Genomic DNA, 21,508 nt, shown 5'->3' on the forward strand with positions numbered 1-21,508 from the left:
TGTGGCTAGGACTTCCAATACTATATTGAATAAAAGTGGTTTAGTGAGCATCTTTTTCTTGTTCCTGATCTTAGCTTTTCACCATTGAGTATGATGTTGGCAACAAGTTTGTCTTATATGGCCATTATTATATTGAGGTATATTCCCTCTATGCCCACTTTCTTGGGAGTTTTATCATAAATGAATGTTGAATTTTATCAGAAGTTTTTTCTGCATCTTGAGATGATCACATGATTTTTATCCTTCAGTGTTCATGTAATGTGTGACATTGATTGATTTGCAAATATTGAACTGTCCTCCTAGATGAAATATAATCTTGAATTCCTCTGAGGATTTAAATTATTTTTGTTTTAAAGTCTCTGATTTGTTTTGCTATTATTTATTTTTTATAAATTCCAAGTTAATGAATACAAGGAACACCCAGAGACCCTGGATTAATCATGAAGGTGATTAATTTTAGAGCTATGAGTCAGAGCAGATGTATAAAATTTAAATACATTCAGAATATATTTTTCTGTCATAATGATACTTCTTTACTCTTTTTATAAGAATGAAACATCCAATTTTTAAAAACAATACAGATTTTCCATGTGGTTTTTGAATTTTAAGATTATTTTCTCTTCAAAGTATAAATTGACCTGTGTTTATCTGGCAGTATTTATATATAATCTAGGATAAGCAGTATGTCTTTCAGATTGTGTAGCTTTATATATGCACAGTAAAGAAGCAACTGATCTAGTAGGAGATAAGGAGATTCCTGCAAATACATTTCTATCATAGCATTTCTCAATGAAAAATGAATAAATAGTATAACAATTAAGGCTCACCAAGTTTCTTTCCCACTTGTAAAGAAACAGCTTATTTCATGCTAAACTTCAATGTCAGCAGAGTTTTCTGTGTTTTCCATTAGTCCAAGGAAACTCTGGATACTCTACACAAATTTCAATAAACATTTTGCCTTTCTCCATACAGGTGTGTGTGTGTGTGTGCGCGTGTGTGTGTATTTGTGTAGAGAGAGAGAAAGTTGGAAACGTTGTGTCCCTTTACCTTTAAAAATTTCGGTGTGAATTTCCTTAGAATGAAGAACTTTCTTTTATATATTGTCAAAATCAGGAAATTTATCAGCAGTACAATACTATTATCTAATCCACAGTCCTTATTGAAATGTAATTAATTGTTAATTGTTCTAATAATTGTCTTTATAGTAATTTCTTTTTCCAGATCCAATTCAGATCATGTGTCAGGTCTCTTTAACATTCTTTCACCTGGATAAGTTCCTTAGTCTTTTATTTTCTATTTTTTGGGTCTTTCTTTGTGTTGGAGAAGGAAATGGCAATCCACTCCAGTACTATTGCCTGGAAAATCCCATGGACAGACGAGCCTGGTAGGCTACAGTCCATGGGGTTGCAAAGAGTCAGACACGACTGAGTGAGTTGGTATTTGTGTGTGTGTTCTTATATGTGTGTGTGTATATATATATATATATATATATATATATGGTTTAAAAACCTACTGCCATTCACAAGCTGTGTGTATATGTATACATGTGTTGATGTTTGTGAAATCCTAATATCAGTTTATTAGGATACTTATGTTGGAGATGGAGGTTGTAGGAGCTTCATTTTTCTTTTAGGTTTCTTTCCTGAACCTATCTGACACATAGTATTATGTAAATTTAAGGTGTTCAACAGTTAATTTGATACATTTATATATTATAGCAATATTTAGCACTACAATCATATTCATAGTTATTCTTTCTTTTTAGTGGTTGGAATAAATAAGTTCTAGTCTCTCAGCAAAGAGTCGGACATGACTGAGCGGCTGATCTGATCTGATCTGAGTCTCTCAGCAAGATGGTTGATTATAGTACAAGATTGTTGTCTGTATTCACTATACTGTGTGTTCGATCTCTGCTACTGCTGCTGCTAAGTTGCTTCAGTCGTGTCCGACTCTGTGCGACCCCGTAGACGACAGCCCACCAGGCTCCCCCATCCCTAGGATTCTCCAGGCAAGAACACTGGAGTGGGTTGCCATTTCCTCTAGAGCTTAATTATTACTTGTTGCAGGTTTGTACCCTTAAATTGCATCTATCTTACCTGCCCCACCTCTTATGCCCTGGTAACCACCATTTTACTCTGTTTTTGCAAGTTTGGCTTTTTAGATTAAACATATATGTGATACTGTACTGTACTTGTCTTCCTCTGTCTGATTTATTTCACTTAGCACACTACACATGGCAGAATGTCCTCCTTTTTCATAGGTGAATAACATTCTATTATAATATATACATATATGTATATATATGAACGGACAAAGAAGATATACATGCATATATATATCTGTTGATGAGCTTATTTCCGTATCTTGGCTGTTGTGAATAGTGCTACAGAATAGTGCTAAACATACAAACATAGTAGTGCATGTATCTCTTTGAAATCCTGTTTTCATTTCTTTTGTGTATTATAACCAGAAGAAGAATTGCTGGGTCATAGAAGGCAATGGCACCCCACTCCAGTACTCTTGCCTGGAAAATCCCATGGACGGAGGAGCCTGGAAGGCTGCAATCCACAGGGTCGCTGAGCGTCGGACATGACTGAGCGACTTCACTTTCACTTTTCCCTTTCATGCATTGGAGAAGGAAATGACAACCCACTCCAGTGTTCTTGCCTGGAGAATCCCAGGGACGGGGGAGCCTGGTGGGCTGCCGTCTATGGGGTCGCACAGAGTCGGACATGACTGAAGTGACTTAGCAGCAGCAGCAGGGTAGATCTTCTTTTAATTTTTTGAGGAACCTCCAACTTGTTTTCCATAGCGGTTGGTCCAATTATATTCTATTTTGGGTTCCTTATCTGACTTACAGTGCAATAATAGCTGTGGCTCACTAGTATGTAATTTAGACAGAAAGAAGAACAGCTGGATTCAGATACTTTACCTTCCTGCAAAGTTAAGTTCAGGAATTTGGTAAAAGCACTGTATTTGTATTTAAGCACTGTATTTGTAACATGTGTGTGTATGTGTGTGTGCTCAGTCGCTCAGTTGTGTCCAACTCTTTGTGACCCCATGGACTGTTACATAGTAGTATGCAAAAGTAAAATATTCCAAGAATAAGTAGGAAAATGATAGCAGGTTTACTGTCATTGAAAATACAGTTTGACCTAAGATTGTTTTCTCTTTCTAAATTCTAATATAGAAAATAGAAATTTCTAATTTCTAAACTGTAGCTCACACTTTATAGGATTGCCCTGGGTTGGGTAACTGATCAGTGACCCTATAACATTCTTTTACATTCAGGTTTTAAAAACTAATTTGGCTGTAAGTAAAACTGGACAGTACTCTGGGCTATTGGACTGTGCCAGGAAGATCTGGAAGCTTGAAAAGATTACAGGCTTTTACAAAGGCTACATTCCTAGTCTTCTGACTGTCATACCATATGCGGGTGTAGATATCACTGTTTATGAGGTGAGTTTGTTTCTATGATGGCCTTACATCAGATTTATTAGATCTGAAAATATAATACAATTGAAAAAAATTTAAATCAAAAATACATTTAAAACTGAGTGAATAGAAAACATATTTTTCTTTTTACAGTTTGTTTTTCTGGCTTCTCTTTCTCAGGATTGTTTCTATAAGTATTGTTTTCTATAAGCTTGTTTTCTGTAAATATTGACCTTGACCTTTCCTTTCCTTTCCCTGCACACAACCCACTCCACCTTAGTGACTCCATCTGTTGCTGGGTTTCTATAGCTGGTCTATCAGTAACTTGCAGCTGTTTTTAAAACCTCTCTCCTGATCTTCAGACCACCAGGGAGATTGAATGATGCTGTTTTGCTCCCCATTTTTTCCTAGTGTCAGAAGTCTGATTTGGCTCATGTTACTTCTGTTTTGGGGTTCCTCGTGAATAATTTCTGGTTATAGTAATCATCTATTCCAAATCAATTATAGTCACTTGATTCAGAAAAAGGAAGAGAAGAATGGAAGTTCTTTTCTGGGGAGGAAAGTAGGAGTGCAAAATAATGACCTTTTTTTCTCTGTTAGTAGTGTCCAGTTTCACTTTGGTCATTCTCTGTGGCTGATCCTAACAGACCATCAAGCAGGACATTCCCTGTACAACTCCCTCCTTTTTTAGTAATCCTGAGTACCTTCCAACCCACCAAACTTATTAATTCTTATCGGTTAGGATAGCAGTCATATATGGATGTGAGAGTTGGACTGTGAAGAAGGCTGAGCACTGAAGAATTGATGCTTTTGAACTGTGGTGTTGGAGAAGACTCTTGAGAGTCCCTTGGACTGCAAGGAGATCCAACCAGTCCATTCTGAAGATCAGCCCTGGAATTTCTTTGGAAGGAATGATGCTAAAGCTGAAACTCCAGTACTTTGGCCACCTCATGCAAAGAGTTGACTCACTGGAAAAGACTCTGGTGCTGGGAGGGATTGGGGGCAGGAGGAGAAGGGGAGGACAGAGGATGAGATGGCTGGGTGGCATCACAGACCCGATGGACGTGAGTCTGAGTGAACTCTGGGAGTTAGTGATGGACAGGGAGGCCTGGTGTGCTGTAATTCATGGGGTCGCAAAGAGTCGGACACGACTGAGCCACTAAACTGAACTGAACTGAGGATAGCAGTTAGAATTGTGGACTCAGACTGCTCGAGTACAAATTATGGCTTCATAATTTGCTTAACCTCTCTGTGCCTGAATCCTCTCACCTTAAAAGTGAGGATGTATTCATTCAATAAATAATTACTGAGTTGCATGTACCACGCTCTGTTCTAGGTACACCAAACAGAAGAGACAGAAAGTCCTATCTGTAGGGAGCTCAACATTCTTTCACTGTGAGACAGACAATAAACTTTTGAAGCATGGCATATGGTAGTAATAGGGTTGTGAAGAAAAATGAAGCAGGAAAGGAGAGTAGATAGTTCAGTGACTGGAACGGCTTCCTGAAAAGATACTTTCTGAGTAAAGACCAGAGGATGTGAAGGGGTTGAGCCACACATACATGTACAAAGAGGACATTTAGGGTGGATGCATATCTGTGCAGCTGGAGCAGAGTAAGCCAGAAGAGATTAGTAGGAGATGAAGTCAGAGATCTGCTGGGTCGGGGCAGATTTCTCAAGACCTTGCAGATTGTAGAAGGGACTTTAATTTTTGCTCTAGGTGAAATGGGAAACTGTTGGAAGGCTCTGGGCATAGGAATGCCATAGCTGACAAGATTTTCTATCATAAAAACTTTATTGAGATATAATTCATATACCATTTTAAAGTGTACAGTTCAATATAGTCACAGGTTGTACAACCATCCCTACTATTTAATTCAATAACATTTTTACCACTCCTAAAAGAAACCCTGTACTCATTAGGAATCACTCCCCACATCCAACTCCTCCACTCCCTGGAAACCACTAATCTGTATTCTGTGTCTATAGATTTGTCCAGTTAGGACACTTCATATAAATGCAATTATACAGCATGTAATGTTTTATGACTGGCTTCTTTTCACTCAGAAATATGGTTTCAAGTTTCATCCATATTATAGCATTTATCAGCATTTCATTCTTTTTTTCTGAATCAGTTCTGTTCAGTTCAATCACTCAGCCGTGTCCGACTATTTGCGACCCCATGAATTGCAGCACGCCAGGCCTCTCTGTCCATCACCAACTCCCGGAGTTCACTCAAACTCACATCCATTGAGTCCGTGATGCCAATCCAGCCATCTCATCCTCTGTCGTCCCCTTCTCCTCCTGCCCCCAATCCCTCCCAGCATCAGAGTCTTTTCCAATGAGTCAACTATTCACATGAGGTGGCCAAAGTACTGGAGTTTCAGCTTTAGCATCATTCCTTCCAAAGAACACCCAGGACTGATCTCCTTTAGAATGGACTGGTTGGGTCTCCTTGCAGTCCAAGGGACTCTCAAGAGTCTTCTCCAACACCACAGTTCAAAAGCATCAATTCTTTGTTGCTCAGCTTTCTTCACAGTCCAACCCCCACATCCATACATGACCACTGGAAAAACCGTAGCCTTGACTAGACGGACCTTTGTTAGCAAAGTAATGTCTCTGCTTTCCAACATGCTATCTAGTTTGGTCATAACATTCCTTCCAAGGAGTAAGCGTCTTTTAATTTCATGGCTGCAATCACCATCTGCAGTGTTTTTCGAGCCCCCCAAAATAAAGTCTGACACTGTTTCCACTGTTTCCCCATCTATTTGCCATGAAGTGATGGGACCAGATGCCATAATCTTCGTTTTCTGAATGTTGAGCTTTAAGCCAACTTTTTCACTCTCCTCTTTCAGTTTCATCAAGAGGCTTTTTAGTTCCTCTTCATTTTCTGCCATAAGGGTGGTGTCATCTGCATATCTGAGGTGATTGATATTTCTCCCGGCAATCTTAATTCCAGCTGTGCTTCTTCCAGCCCAGCGTTTCTTATGATGTACTCTGCATGTAAGTTAAATAAGCAGGGTGTCAATATACATCCTTGATGTACTCCTTTACCTATTTGGAACCAGTCTGTTGTTCCATGTCCAGTTCTAACTGTTGCTTCCTGACCTGCATATAGGTTTCTCAAGAGGCAGGTCAGGTGGTCTGGGATTCCCATCCCTTACAGAATTTTCCACAGTTTATTGTGATCCACATAGTCAAAGGCTTTGGCATAGTCAATAAAGCAGAGATAGATATTTTTCTGGAACTGTGTTGCTTTTTCCATGATCCAGTGGATGTTGACAATTTGATCTCTGGTTCCTCTGCCTTTTCTAAAACCAGCTTGAAACATCTGGAAGTTCACGGTTCACATATTGCTGAAGCCTGGCTTGGAGAATTTTGAGCGTTAGTTTGCTATCACGTGAGATGGGTGCAATTGTGGGGTAGTTTGAGCATTCTTTGGCATTGCCTTTCTTTGGGATTGGAATGAAAACTGACCTTTTCCAGTCCTGTGGCCACAGCTGAGTTTTCCAAATTTGCTGGCATATTGAGTGTAGCACTTTCACAGCATCATCTTTCAGGATTTGAAATAGCTCCACTGGAATTCCATCACCTCCACTAGCTTTGTTCGTAGTGATTCTTCCTAAGGCCCACTTGACTTCACATCCCAGGATGTCTGGCTCTAGGTGAGTGATCACACCATCATGATTATCTGGGTCATGAAGATCTTTTTTGTATAGTTCTTCTCTGTATTCTTGCCGCCTCTTATTAATATCTTCTGGTTCTGTTAGGTCCATACCATTTCTGTCCTTTATCGAGCCCATCTTTGCATGAAATTTTCCCTTGGTATCTCTAATTTTCTTGAAGAGATCTCTGCTACTACTGCTAAGTCACTTCAGTCGTGTCTGACTCTGTGCGACCCCATAGACGGCAGCCCACCAGGCTCCTCCGCCCATGGGATTTTCCAGGCAAGAGTACTGGAGTCGGGTGGAAGAGATCTCTAGTCTTTCCTATTCTGTTGTTTTCCTCTATTTCTTTGCATTGATTGCTGAGGAAGGCTTTCTTATCTCTTCTTGCTATTCTTTGGAACTCTGCATTCAGATGCTTATATCTTTCCTTTTCTCCTTTGCCTTTCGCTTCTCTTCTTTTCACAGCTATTTGTAAGGCCTCCTCAGACAGCCATTTTGCTTTTTTTGCATTTCTTTTCCATGGGGATGGTCTTGATCCCTGTCTCCTGTACAATGCATGAACCTCCATCCATAGTTCATCAGGCACTCTATCTATCAAATCTAGTCCCTTACATCTATTTCTCACTTCCACTGTATAATCATAAGGGATTTGATTTAGGTCATACCTGAATGGTCTAGTGGTTTTCCCCACTTTCTTCAATTTTAAGTCTGAATTTGGCAATAAGGAGTTCATGATCTGAGTCACAGTCAGCTCTCGGTCTTGTTTTTGCTGACTGTATAGAGCATCTCCATCTTTGGCTGCAAAGAATATAATCAATCTGATTTTGGTGTTGACCATCTGGTGATGTCCATGTGTAGAGTCTTCTCTTGTGTTGTTGAAAGAGGGTGTTTGCTATGACCAGTGCATTCTCTTGGGAAAACTCTATTAGCCTTTGCCCTGCTTCATTCCGTACTCCAGGGCCAATTTGCCTGTTACTCCAGGTGTTTCTTGACTTCCTACTTCTGCATCCAGTCCCCTATAATGAAAAGTTCATCTTTTTTGGGTGTTAGTTCTAAAAGGTCTTGTAGGTCTTCATAGAACCATTCAACTTCAGCTTCTTCAGCATTACTAGTTGGGGCATAGACTTGGATTACTGTGATATTGAATGGTTTGCCTTGGAAACAAACAGAGATCATTCTGTCGTTTTTGAGATTGCATCCAAGTACTGCATATTGGACTCTTTTGTTAACCATGAAGGCTACTCCATTTCTTCTAAGGGATTCCTGCCCACAGTAGTAGATATAATGGTTGTCTGAGTTAAATTCACCCATTCCAGTCCATTTTAGTTCACTGATTCCTAGAATGTCGATGTTCACTCTTGCCATCTCCTGTTTGACTACTTCCAATTTGCCTTGATTCATGGACCTAACATTCCAGGTTCCTATGCAATATTGCTCTTTACAGCATCGGACCTTGCTTCTATCACCAGTCACATCCACAGCTGGGTATTGTTTTTGCTTTTGCTCCATCCCTTCATTCTCTCTGGAGTTATTTCTCCACTGATCTCCAGTAGCATATTGGGCACCTACTGACCTGGGGAGTTCATCTTTCCGTATCCTATCATTTTGCCTTTTCATACTGTTCATGGGGTTCTCAAGGCAAGAATACTGAAGTGGTTTGCCATTCCCTTCTCGAGTGGAGCACATTCTGTTAGACCTCTCCACTATGACCCGCCCGTCTTGGGTGGCCCCACACGGCATGGCTTAGTTTCATTGAGTTAGAGAAGGCTGTGGTCCGTGTGATCAGATTGACTAGTTTTCTGTGATTATGATTTCAGTGTGTCTGCCCTCTGATGCCCTCTCACAACACCTACCGTCTTACTTGGGTTTCTCTTACCTTGGATGTGGGGTATTTCTTCATGGCTTCTCCAGCAAAGTGCAGCCTCTGCTTCTTACCTTGGACTAGAGGTATCTCCTCACTGCCACCCCTCCTGACCTTGAACGTGGAGTAGCTCCTCTCGGCCCTCCTGCGCCAGTGCTGCCACTGCTCCTTTTTTCTGAATATTATTCCATTATATGGGTATACTATCTGTTGTTTGCCTCATTCATCAGTTAATGGACAATTAGCTATTTCTACTTTTTTACTATTATGAGTAATGGTGTTATGAAATTGAGTACAAGTTTTTGTGTAGACATATGTTTTCATTCTCTTGGGTATGTATCTAGGAGTAGAATTGCTGTGTCATTAGATAACTCTATGTTTAACCTCTTGAAGAACTGCCAAACTGTTTTCCAAAGTGGCTATACCATTTAATTTCCACCAGCAGTGAATGAGGGTTCTGAGTTCTCCACATCCTTGCCAACACTTGTTATTATCTGTCTTCTTGATTTTGTTATCTTTGTGAATAGAAAGTGGTATTGTTGTCTATTATTAATTTGTTTTTTTTCTTGTTTAGTTGTAGTTCTTTGCATATAATAGATACAAGTGCCTTAGATATTTGATCTGCAATTATTTTCTTCCATTCCATGTATTATCTTTTACAGAAAAGTTTTAAATTTTGATGAAGTCAAATTTATTTATTATTTCTTTTGTTATTGTTGCATTTGGTGTCATATATAAGAAACCACTGCCTAGTGAAAGAACACAGAAGATTTATATCTTCTAAGGGTTTTATGTTTTTAACTCTTACTTTAGGTCTACTATGCATTTTGAATTAATTCAATATGGTGTTAGGCAGGGGTTTAACTCCATTCTTTTGCATGTGGATATCCAGTTGTATCAATAACATTTGTTGAAAAGACTATTTTCTCCACTGGATGGGCTTGGCAATATTATTGAAGTTAACCATACATGTTAAAGGTTTACTGCTGAACCCTCAAATTCTATTTCATTGATCAGTATGTCTGTCCTTACACCAGAACCACAGCTGCCTTAATTGGTGTGGTTCTCTAGTAAGTTTGAAATTAGAAAATGTGACTTCTCTAGCTTTTTCTTTTTTCTCTCAGAATTGTTTGGGCTATCCTGAGTCCCTCATATTTCCATATGAATTTTAGGATTGACTGAGCGACTAAGCACACACACAGTGTTAGAAGAAGTCCATCTAGGATAACGGACAAAGCTTGAGAAAATGGTCTATGATATGTTGGGAGACTAAATGATCAAGGGAAATATGCACAGAAGACCCAAATAGACATTTCTCTAAAGAAGACATACAGATGGCCAATAGGCAATGAAACAATGCTCTATCACTATTAGAGAAAGGTAAATCAAACTACAATGAGGTGTCACCTCACACCAGTCAGAATGGCCATCATTAAAAAATCTACAAATAATAAATCTAGAAAGGATGTAGAGAAAAGGGAACCCCCCTACACTGTTGGTGAGAATTAAGTTGGTGCAGCCACTTTCTGGAGAACAGTATGGAGGTTCCTCAGAAAACTAAAAATAGAATGATCCCGCATTTCTACTCCTGGGCATATATCTGGAGAAAATTAAAATTCAAAAATGTACATGCACCCCTATGTTCATGGCTTCCCTCATAGCTCAGTCGGTAAAGCATCTGCCTGCAATGCAGGAAACCCAGGTTTAATTCCTGGGTGGGGAAGCTCCTCTGGAGAAGGAAATGGAAACCCACTCCAGTATTCTTGCCTGGAGAATCCCATGGACAGGGGTGCCTAGCAGGCTACAATCCACGAGGTCACAAGAGTCGGACACGACTTAGCGACTAAACCACCGACACCTGTGTCCATAGCAGCACTATTTACAATATCCAAAACATGGAACCAACCTGAACAACTATCAACAGATGAATGGATAAAGAAGATGTAGTACATATATACAGTGGAATACTACTCAGCCATTAAAAGAATGATTTGTAGTCATTTGCAGCAACATGGATGCAACTAGAGATTATCAGACTAAGTGAAGTAAGCTAGAAAGAGAAAGACAAATACCATATGCCATCACTTTCATGTGGAATCTAAGATATGGCACAAATGAACCTATCTATGAAACAGAAACAGTCACAGATATAGAGAACAGACTTGTGGTTGCTAAGGGGGAGGGATGATAGGTGAGAGTGGGACCGGGAGTTTGGGGTTAATAGTTGCAAACTATTATATATAGGATGTATAAACAACAAGGTACTACTGTATAGTACAGGAAACTATATTAAATATCCTGGGTAAACTATAATGGAAAAGAATATAAAAAATGTATATATGTGTATAACTAAGTCACTTTGCTGTACAGAAGAAATTAACACAACATCGTAAATTAACTATTGTTGTTCAGTCGCTCAGTCATGTCTGACCCTCTGAGACCCCATGGACTGCAGCATGCCAAGCTTCCCTGTCCTTCACCATCTCCTGGAGCTTGCTCAAACTCATGTCCATTGAGTTGGTGATGCCATCCGACCATCTCATCCTCCATCGTCCCCTTCTCCTCCTGCCTTCAATGAGTTGGCTCTTCGAATCAGGTGGCCAAAGTATTGGAGCTTCAGCTTCACCATCAGTCCTTCCAATGAATATTCAGGACTGATTTCCTTTAGGATTGATTGCTTTGATCTCCTTGCTGTCAAAGGGACTCTCAAGAGTCTTCATCACCACAGTTCAAAAGCATAAATTCTTCGGCGCTCAGCCTTCTTTATGGTCCAACTCTCATATCCATACATGACCATTGGAAAACCATAGCTTTGACTATACAGACCTTTGTTGGCAAAGTAATGTCTCTGCTTTTTAATACACTGTCTAGGTTTGTCATAGCTTTTCTTCCAAGTAACAAGTGTCTTTTAGTTTCATGGCTGAAGTCACCACCTGCAGTGATTTTGGAGCCCAAGAAAATGGAGTCTGTCACTGTTTCCATTGTTTCCCCATCTATTTGCCATGAAGTGATGGGACCAGATGCCATGATCTTAGTTTTTTGATCTTTGAGTTTTAAGCCGGCTTTTTCGCTCTTCTCTTTCACCTTTATCAAGAGGCTCTTTAGTTCCTCTTCACTTTCTGCCATAAGAGTGGTGTCATCTGCATATCTGAAGTTATTGATATTTCTCCCAGCCATCTTGATTCCAGCTTGTTTCGTCCAGCCCGGCATTTCACATGATGTATTCTGCATAGAAGTCCAATAAGCAGGGTGACAATATACAGCCTTGATATATTCCTTTCCCAATTTGGAACCAGTCTGTTGTTCCATGTCTGGTTCTAACTGTTACTTCTTGACTTGCATACAGGTTTCTCAGGAGGCAGGGGCTTTCCTGATGGCCCATGCGGTAGTGTCTGCCTGCAATGCGGGAGACCTGGGTTTGATCCCTGGGTTGGGAAGATCCCCTGGAGAAGGAAATAGCAACCCACTCCAGTACTCTTGCCTAGAAAATCCCATGGACAGAGGAGCGTGGCAGGCTACAGACCATGGGGTCACAAGGAGTCGGACATGACTGAGCGACTTGACTTCTCAGGAGGCAGGTAAGGTGGTGTGGTATTCCATCTCTTTAAGATTTTTCCACAGTTTGTTGTGATCCACACAGTCAAAGACTTTAGTGTTGTCAATGAAGCAGAAGTGGAAGTTTTTCTGGAATTATCTTGCTTTTTCTGTGATCCAGTGGATGTTGACAATTTGATCTCTGTTTCCTCTGCCTTTTCTAAATCCAGCTTGAACATCTGGAAGTTCATGGTTCACGTACTGTTGAAGCCTAGCTTGGAGGATTTTGAGCATTACTTCGCTAGTATATGAAATGAGTGCTAGCAGGTGAAATTAACTATACTTTGATAAAAAATAAATTTAAAAATTCTAAGTAAATCTGATAATTAATCAAGTTGGGGAATCATTAAATGAGGAAAGGCCTTAAAAGTAGTGTACTAGTTTGTTAGGGTTGCCATAACAAAATATCACAGACTAGGTGGCTTGTGTAAGAGAAGTTGTTTTCTCACAGTTCCGGAGACCAGAAGCCCAAGATCAAGGTTTCTCTGAGAGCTCTCTCCTTGGCTTGCAGATGGCCAGCTCCCTCTGCCCTCACATAGTTTCCTTTGTGTGCCAGCACATATGTATCCAAACTTCTACTTAAGAGAACACCAGACATACTGGAATAGGGTCCACTCTGAATAAGGGTTTCCCAGGTGGCACAGTGGTAAAGAATTTGCCTGCCAGTGCAGAAGACAAAATAGGCCTGGGTTTGATCCCTGGGTTGGGAAGATCCCCTGGAGGAAGAAATGGCAACCCACTCCAGTATTCTTGCCTGGAAAATTCCATGGAGAGGGGATCCTGGCAGACAACCAAGCATGTGTGAATACAAACTCTCCACTCTTAATGCCTAATGAAATTAACTTAATTACCTCTTCAGAGACTTTATCCATGAACAGTGACATTCTGAAGCCCTGAGGGTTAGGGCTTCAACATAAGAATTTTGGTGGTGGGGGGACACAATTCAGCCCATTAGAAGTAAACAGTGGCATTGCCTGGTATCTTTAGATTAAAATAATTATTTTGATATTTCAAAACCACTTAATCAGTCATTTAAAGCATGATCTGGACACTCTAGAGGTGGATTTCTGAGACCCTTTCTAAGGGTCCTTGAAGCCTGAACTATTTTCATAATATGAAGATGTTATTTACCTTTGTCACTTTCATTCTCTTGCAATGAAAGAGGTTTTTTTCCCCCCAGATTAATGATAACATTCGTCTGCTGGTTAATAAGAACATATTCTTCAGTTTAAAATTTTTCTGTTTTAATGTCTCATGTGATAGATAATATTGATAGATGTAACCTACATAAACAAAAAACTTTTTGGAGTCCTCAAGGATATTTTAGAGTGTAAAGGAGTGCTGAAACAAAAATACTACTGTAAGAAGAAATGCAACTTGACATAATAAGCTTCCGTAAAGATTAGGCAACCAGGGAACTAAAGTCCAGATTCAGTTTCCATCAATAAGGTCCTCTAATCTCATGGTGTTTTTATGCATAGAGAACACCTCTGGCTAATTTTGATTCCTAGGATGGTGCTTAGGAAAAGAGATAATATTTAGATAATTTGAGTCCTTGAAATGTTGAAAAGAAAGTGAAAGTCACTCTTTCAGGTCTGACTCTTTGTAACCCCATGGACTATGCAGTCCATGGAGTTCTCCAGGCCAGAATACTGGAGTGGGTAGCTGTTCCCTTCTCCAGGGGATCTTCCCAACCCAGGAATTGAACCCAGGTCTTCCACATTGCAGGTGGATTTTTTACCGGCTGAGCCACCAGGAAAGTGAAATATTGAGGGCTTTATTAATTTGCATTAAATTATGTGAAAAGTTAGCAGTTCAAAAATATATAGCCTATGGCTTTTGCTACTCTGTACTGGATTACTGCATTCTGCATTTTATATACTTTGCTAATGTAACAGAAGATAGCAAGGAGTCTGTGGTGAGAAAATACATTAACATTTTATTATCTTGGTTCTTCTTTAACAGCTGTTATGTTACTTTGTTCTCTGTCAGCTTTTGAAGACTCACTGGCTAAACACTCATGCAGAAGACCCTGGACTGGTGATTTTGATGGGATGCTGTGCCTTCTCTAACTTCTGTGGTCAGTTTGTCAGCTACCCACTGAATCTAGTGAGAACTCGCATGCAGGTTCAAGGTGAGTTTTTGTGAGAAGGATGATAGTTACAAAACCCCATATGATTTAGGACTTTTACTTTCTGCTCTGAAGAATGTCTTAGAATTCTCCTCATTAGCATCATTCATGTTAGTTTTTTTGAAAAGACTAAATTAGGAAATCCTCTTCATATGAGTTTTAATGGTCCTATTTATTTGAAATTGAGTTTTAAAGATCAAATCTAAACTTCATAGCCACATGAAGATGGGATATTCTGCCTTAGGTGGTAGAATTAATGTCTCCATGCCAAAGGTATCCAGTCTATTCTTAAACTAGAGTTTACAAGATTGTGATAATGAAGGATTCAAAAGTTAGGTATTTATCTAAGTGACTTTTAAAGGATTTTTGCAAGATAGTATATAGTGATTCAAATTCATTTAAAAAGAAGTTGATAAAATATCTGCCAATTATTAGAAAAAATTTATCTGTTGAATTAAAAAAGAGTCTGACAACTGTTGATTGTAGGAGTTTTTACAAATATATATATATATATATACATGAAACTACCAACTAGATTAAGACAGTACATTTTTAGCATTACAGAAGGTTTCTTTATGCCTTTCCCAGTTAATAAACATTCCACACCAAAGTAATTATTATTCTGATTTTATCACCGTTTATTAGTTTATCTGTTCTTAAAAACTGTGTACAGTCTTGGAGAGTCACTGTTACATGTAGTCTTTTACTTTGCTCTATGCTGCTGCTGCTAAGTCACTTCAGTCGTGTCTGACTCTATGCGACCCCATAGACTGGACTATGCAGCCCACCAGGCTCCCCCGTCCCTGGGACTTTCCAGGCAAGAACACTGGAGTGGGTTGCCATTTCCTTCTCCAATGCATGAAAGTGAAAAGTGAAAGTGAAGTTGCTCAGTCGTGTCCAACTCTTAGCGACCCCATGGACTGCAGCGCACCAGGCTCCTCCGTCCATGAGATTTTCCAGGCAAGAGTACTGGAGTGGGGTGCCATTGCCTTCTCCATCTTTGCTCTATAATATTCCAATTTATCCATTATACTATTGATGGCCATCTGGGTTGTTTCTGTTTTGGGGCTATTATAAATAAAATGGATATGAATATTCATGTACTTGTCTTTTGAAAAACATAAGCATCTTTTTTGATTATATAATAAATGCATATTCAACTTTAGTGGATATTGTCAAATTTGTTTTCCAAAATGCTTATTTCAGTTTGCATTATAAAAGCAATCTATAAGTCCCAGTCGCTCATCTTTGTTAGCACTTGTTATTGTCAGTCTTACAATTTAGATATTCTGCTGATGTACAATAAAATCTCTTTGTGACTTTTATTAGTGTCTAGTGATTTTGAATATTTTTTATGTGCTCATTTACCATTTGTATGGTGGTGGTTTAGTTACTCAGTCATGTCCGACTCTTTGTGACCCCATGCAGGCTTCTCTGTCCATGGAATTCTCCAGGCAAGAATACTAGAGTGGGTTGCCACTTCCTTCTCCAGGGGATCTTCCTGACCCAGGGATCGAACCCAGGTCTCCTGCATTGCAGGCAGATTTGTAACCAACTGAGGCACCAGGGAAGCCTTACCATTTGTATATCCTCTTCTATAAAGTGTTTTTGTCCACCAAAAATTACTGGATTGCTTCCCCTCCGCCCCCAGATTTGTAGTAGTCCTTTATATATTCTGAATACAAGTCGGTTGTCAAATTTGTATACTGCAAACATTTTCTTCAAGTCTGTGGCTTGTATTTTCAGTCTTTTAAGGGTATCTTTTGATGAACAGATGTTCCTCACTTTCTTGAAGTACAAATTACTAGTCTTTTCTTTTGGTGTTTTGTTTAAAAAACTGCCTAACACAAGATCACAAAATTTTTCTCTTTTCTACTAGAAAATTTATCATGTTACCTTTTCTTATTTAGGTCTGCAACTCAGGATATTTTGTGTGTATTTATAGTAATGAAAGTAAAAACTTATTTTTTTCTCATCTAGATCAATTTATTGAAAGGATCATTCTTTCTTTATTGCATTGTGGTAAATCAGGTTACTCTAGTTGTATGGTCCTGTTTCTGAATTCTCTACTCTGTTCTATTTAAATACTTATATTAATAAATATATTGTTTTAATTATTGTAGCTTTATAAGAAATCTTCATATGTATTATACGCCTTTAATGTTGCTGCTTTTCAAGATTATCTTAGAAATTTTTGGCACTTTGCATTTTTATATAAACTGTAAAACCATCCTGTTAATTCTCACATCAAAAACCCAAGATTTTGATTGAGATTATTTTGATTAATAATGGTAATCGAAATTAATTTTTAGATTAATTTAGGAATAATTTATATCTTAGAAGTCCATGAACATGGTATACCTCTTCACTTATTTATTTAGGTCTTAATTTCGCATAGTAATATTTTATATTTTTCAATATACAGGTGATGTGTATCTTAGGTATATTACTAGACATTTAATTTTTTGTGTGTGATGACAAATGGAATTTTATACAATATTTATTTCTAAATATTAGCTTTTGCCAGATTTTAGAAATTCAATTGGTTCTAGAACAATAATCTTGTATCCAGCAACCTTGCTAAATATATGTATTAATTGTAATAGTTTATCTGTCAATTTTTCTTTTCATTTTGGGTTTTATATGTACACAGATATGCCTTCTGTGAATACAATAGTTTGGTGTCTTCCTTTCCAGTTTTTATACTTTTCACCTTTTTTCCTTGCCTCATGGCACTGGTTGAGACCTCCAGTGTAATGTACAATGGTAATGGTAGGAGGAAGCATTTATATCTCATTCCTACTCAGAGGAAGATTGTTCAGCATTTTACCATTGAGTTTGTTGTTTGCTGTGGATTTTTTGAATATACCCTTAGGGAGATTAAGAAAGTTCCCTTCTGTTCTTAGTTTGCTGAAATTTAAATTATGAACTGGCATTGAATTTTATCAATTGCTTTTTCTGTATTTATCAAAATAACACTGATTTCTCTCCTTTCTCCTGTAAATTACACAGTGATTTTTAAATGTTAACCTTGAAGTCATGGGAAAAAATTCACATGTTCATGCTGCATTGCCATTTTATATAGAGTTTAATTTGATTGATAGTATTTTGATTAATATTTTTATATCTATTCATGAGAAGTTTGGTTGTAATTTTCTTTTTGTATTCAGCAAATGAAATTTTAATAATTTTATAATCATTTAAAATAGGAAGAGCTTATAAATACATGTTATAAATTTTGTGCAGAATCATTACAGAGAAAATTATAAAAGTTTAGTGAGAGACATTTTATATCACTCCCAAATCAGATATGTATACCATGTTAATGGATTGGAAGACTCAATATGATAAACGTGCAATTCTTTTCAAATATATTTATTTATTTATTTATTTTAACCCTCTTTTTATTTTTAATTTTAAAAAAATTTATTTATTTTAATTGGAGGCTAATTACTTCAATATTGTCATGGTTTGTGCCATACATTGACATGAATCAGCCATGGGTGTACATGTGTTCCCCATCCTGAGCCCCCCTCCCACCTCCCTCCCCATCCCGTCCCTATGGATCATCGCAGTGCACCAGCCCTGAGCACCCTGTCTCATGCATCAAACCTGGACTGGTGATCTGTTTCACATATAATGATAATATACATGTTTCAGTGTTATTCTCTCAAATCATCCCACCCTCGCCTTCTCCAACAGAGTCCAAAAGACTGTTCTATTCATCTGTGTCTCTTTTGCTGTCTCACATATAGGGTTATTGTTACCATCTTTCTAAATTCCATATATATACATTAGTATGTTGTATTGGTTTTTCTTTCTGACTTACTTCACTCTGTATAATAGGCTTAGTTTCATCCACCACATTAGAACTAATTCGAATGTATTCTTTTTCATGGCTGAGTAATATTCCATTGTGTATATGTATCACAGCTTTCGTATCCATTCTTCTGTCAATGGACATCTCCAGCATTTATTGTTTGTAGACTTTCGGATAGCAGCCATTCTGACTGGTGTTAGATGGTACCTCATTGTGGTTTTGATTTGTACTTCTCTGATAATGAGTGATGTTGAGCATCTTTTCATGTGTTTGTTAGCCATCTGCATGTCTTCTTTGGAGAAATATCTCTTTAGTTCTTTGGCCCATTTTTTGATTGGGTCATTTCTTTTTCTGGAATTGAGCTACAGGAGTTGCTTGTATATTTTTGAGATTAATTCTTTGTCAGTTGCTTCATTTGCTATTATTTTCTCCCATTCTGAAGGCTGTCTTTTCACCTTGCTTATAGTTTTCTTCGTTATACAAAAGCTTTTAAGTTTAATTAGGTCTCATTTGTTTATTTCTGCTTTTATTTCCATTACTCTGGGAGGTGGATCATAGAGGATCCTGCTGTGATTTATGTCAGAGAGTGTTTTGCCTATGTTTTCCTCTAAGAGTTTTATAGTTTCTGGTCTTATGTTTAGATCTTTAATCCATTCTGAGTTTATTTTTGTGTATGGTGTTAGAAAGTGTTCTAGTTTCATTCTTTTACAAGTGGTTGGCCAGTTTTCCCAGCACCATGTGTGAAAGAGATTGTCTTTTCTCCACTGTATATTCTTGCCTCCTTTGTCAAAGATAAGGTGTCCATAGGTGCGTGGATTTACCTCTGGGCTTTCTATTTTGCTCCATTGATCTATATTTCTGTCTTTGTGTCAGTACCATACTGTCTTGATGACTGTGGCTTCATAGTAGAGCCTGAAGTCAGGCAGGTTGATTCCTCCAGTTCCATTCTTCTTTCTCAAGATTGCTTTGGCTATTCGAGGTTTTTTGTATTTCCATGCAAATTGTGAAATTATTTGTTCTAGTTCTGTGAAAAATACCATTGGTAGCTTGATAGGGATTGCATCGAATCTATAGATTGCTTTGGGTAGTGTACTCATTTTCACTATATTGATTATTCCAATCCATGAACATGGTATATTTCTCCATCTATTTGTGTCATCTTTGATTTCTTTCATCAGTGTTTTATAGTTTTCTATATATAGGTCTTTTGTTTCTTTAGGTAGATATATTCCTAAGTATTTTATTCTTTTCGTTGCAATGGTGAATGGAATTATTTCCTTAATTTCTCTTTCTGTTTCCTCATTGTTAGTGTATAGGAATGCAAGGGATTTCTGTGTGTTAATTTTATATCCTGCCACTTTACTATATTCCTTGATTAGCTCTAGTAATTTTCTGGTGGAGTCTTTAGGGTTTTCCATGCAGAGGATCATGTCATCTGCAAACAGTGAGAGTTTTACTTCTTCTTTTCCAATCTGGATTCCTTTTATTTCTTTTTCTGCTCTGATTTCTGTGGCCAAAACTTCCAAAACTATGTGGAATAGTAGTGATGAGAGTGGGCACCCTTGTCTTGTCCTGACTTTAGGGGAAATGCTTTCAATTTTTCACCATTGAGGATAATGTTTGTTGTGGGTTTGTCATATATCGCTTTTATTATGTTGAGGTATGTTCCTTCTATTCCTGCTTTCTGGAGGGTTTTTTAAATCATGAATGGATGTTGAATTTTGTCAAAGGCTGTCTCTGCATCTACTGAGATACTCCCATGGTTTTTATGTTTCAATTTGTTAATGTGGTGTATTACGTTGATTGATTTGCAGATACTGAAGAATCCTTGCATCCCTGGGATAAAACCCACTTGGTCATGATGTATGATCTTTTTAATATGTTGTTGGATTCTGTTTGCTAGAATTTTGTTAAGGATTTTTGCGTCTGTGTTCCATCAGTGATATTGGCCTGTAGTTTTCTTTTTTTGTGGCATCTTTGTCAAGTTTTGGTATTAGGGTTATGGTGGCCTCATAGAATGAATTTGGAAGTTTACCTTCCTCTGCAGTTTTCTGGAAGAGTTTGAGCAGGATAGGTGTTAGCTCTTCTCTAAATTTTTGGTAGAATTCAGCTGTGAAGCCGTCTGGTCCTGGGCTTTTGTTTCCTGGAAGATTTCTGAATACAGTTTCAATTTCTGAGCTTGTGATGGGTCTGTAAAGATTTTCTGTTTCTTCATGGTTCAGTTTTGGAAAATTGTACTTTTCTAAGAATTTGTCCATTTCTTCCAAATTGTCAATTTTATTGGCATATAGTTGCTGATAAGTCTCTTATGATCCTTTATTGTCTGTGTTGTCTGTTGTGATTTCTCCATTTTCATTTCTAATTTTGTTGATTTGATTCTTCTCCCTTTGTTTCTTGATGAGTCTGGCTAATGGTTTGTCAATTTTATTTATCTTCTCAAAGAAGCAGCTTTTGGGTTTGTTGATTTTTGCTATGGTCTCTTTTGTTTCTTTTGCATTTATTTCTGCCCTAATTTTTAAGATTTCTTTCCTTCTACTAACCCTGGGGTTCTTCATTTCTTCCTTTTCTAGTTGCTTTAGGTGTAGAGTTAGGTAATTTATTTGATTTTTTTCTTGTTTCTTGAGGTAAGCCTGTATTGCTATGAACCTTCCCCTTAGCACTGCTTTTACAGTGTCCCACAGGTTTTGGGTTGTTGTGTTTTCATTTTCATTCGTTTCTATGCATATTTTGATTTCTTTTTTGATTTCTTCTGTGGTTTGTTGGTTATTCAGAAGCGTGTTGTTCAGCCTCCATATGTTGGAATTTTTAATAGTTTTCTCCTGTATTTGACATCTAGTCTTACTGCATTGTGGTCAGAAAAGATGCTTGGAATGATTTCAATTTGTTTGAATTTACCAAGGCTGGATTTATGGCCCAGGATGTGATCTATCCTGGAGAAGGTTCCATGTGCACTTGAGAAAAAGGTGAAATCATTGTTTTGGGGTGAAATATCCTATAGA

The 21,508-nt window shown here is 38.0% G+C and overlaps 1 protein-coding gene across 1 annotated transcript in view; it reads left to right on the forward strand.

The window, feature by feature from the left end:
• Window positions 1-21,508, forward strand: part of LOC102272537 (mitochondrial adenyl nucleotide antiporter SLC25A24) — a 73,107-nt gene that overhangs the window by 25,286 nt on the left and 26,313 nt on the right. Inside the window, exons 8-9 of the mRNA XM_070361884.1 lie at window positions 3,292-3,459; window positions 14,551-14,692. Coding sequence (XP_070217985.1) covers window positions 3,292-3,459; window positions 14,551-14,692 — 310 coding nt within the window. The remainder of the gene's footprint in view (window positions 1-3,291; window positions 3,460-14,550; window positions 14,693-21,508) is intronic.

The sequence above is a fragment of the Bos mutus genome, chromosome 3 (assembly GCF_027580195.1).
Source record: "Bos mutus isolate GX-2022 chromosome 3, NWIPB_WYAK_1.1, whole genome shotgun sequence".
NCBI lineage: Eukaryota > Metazoa > Chordata > Mammalia > Artiodactyla > Bovidae > Bos > Bos mutus.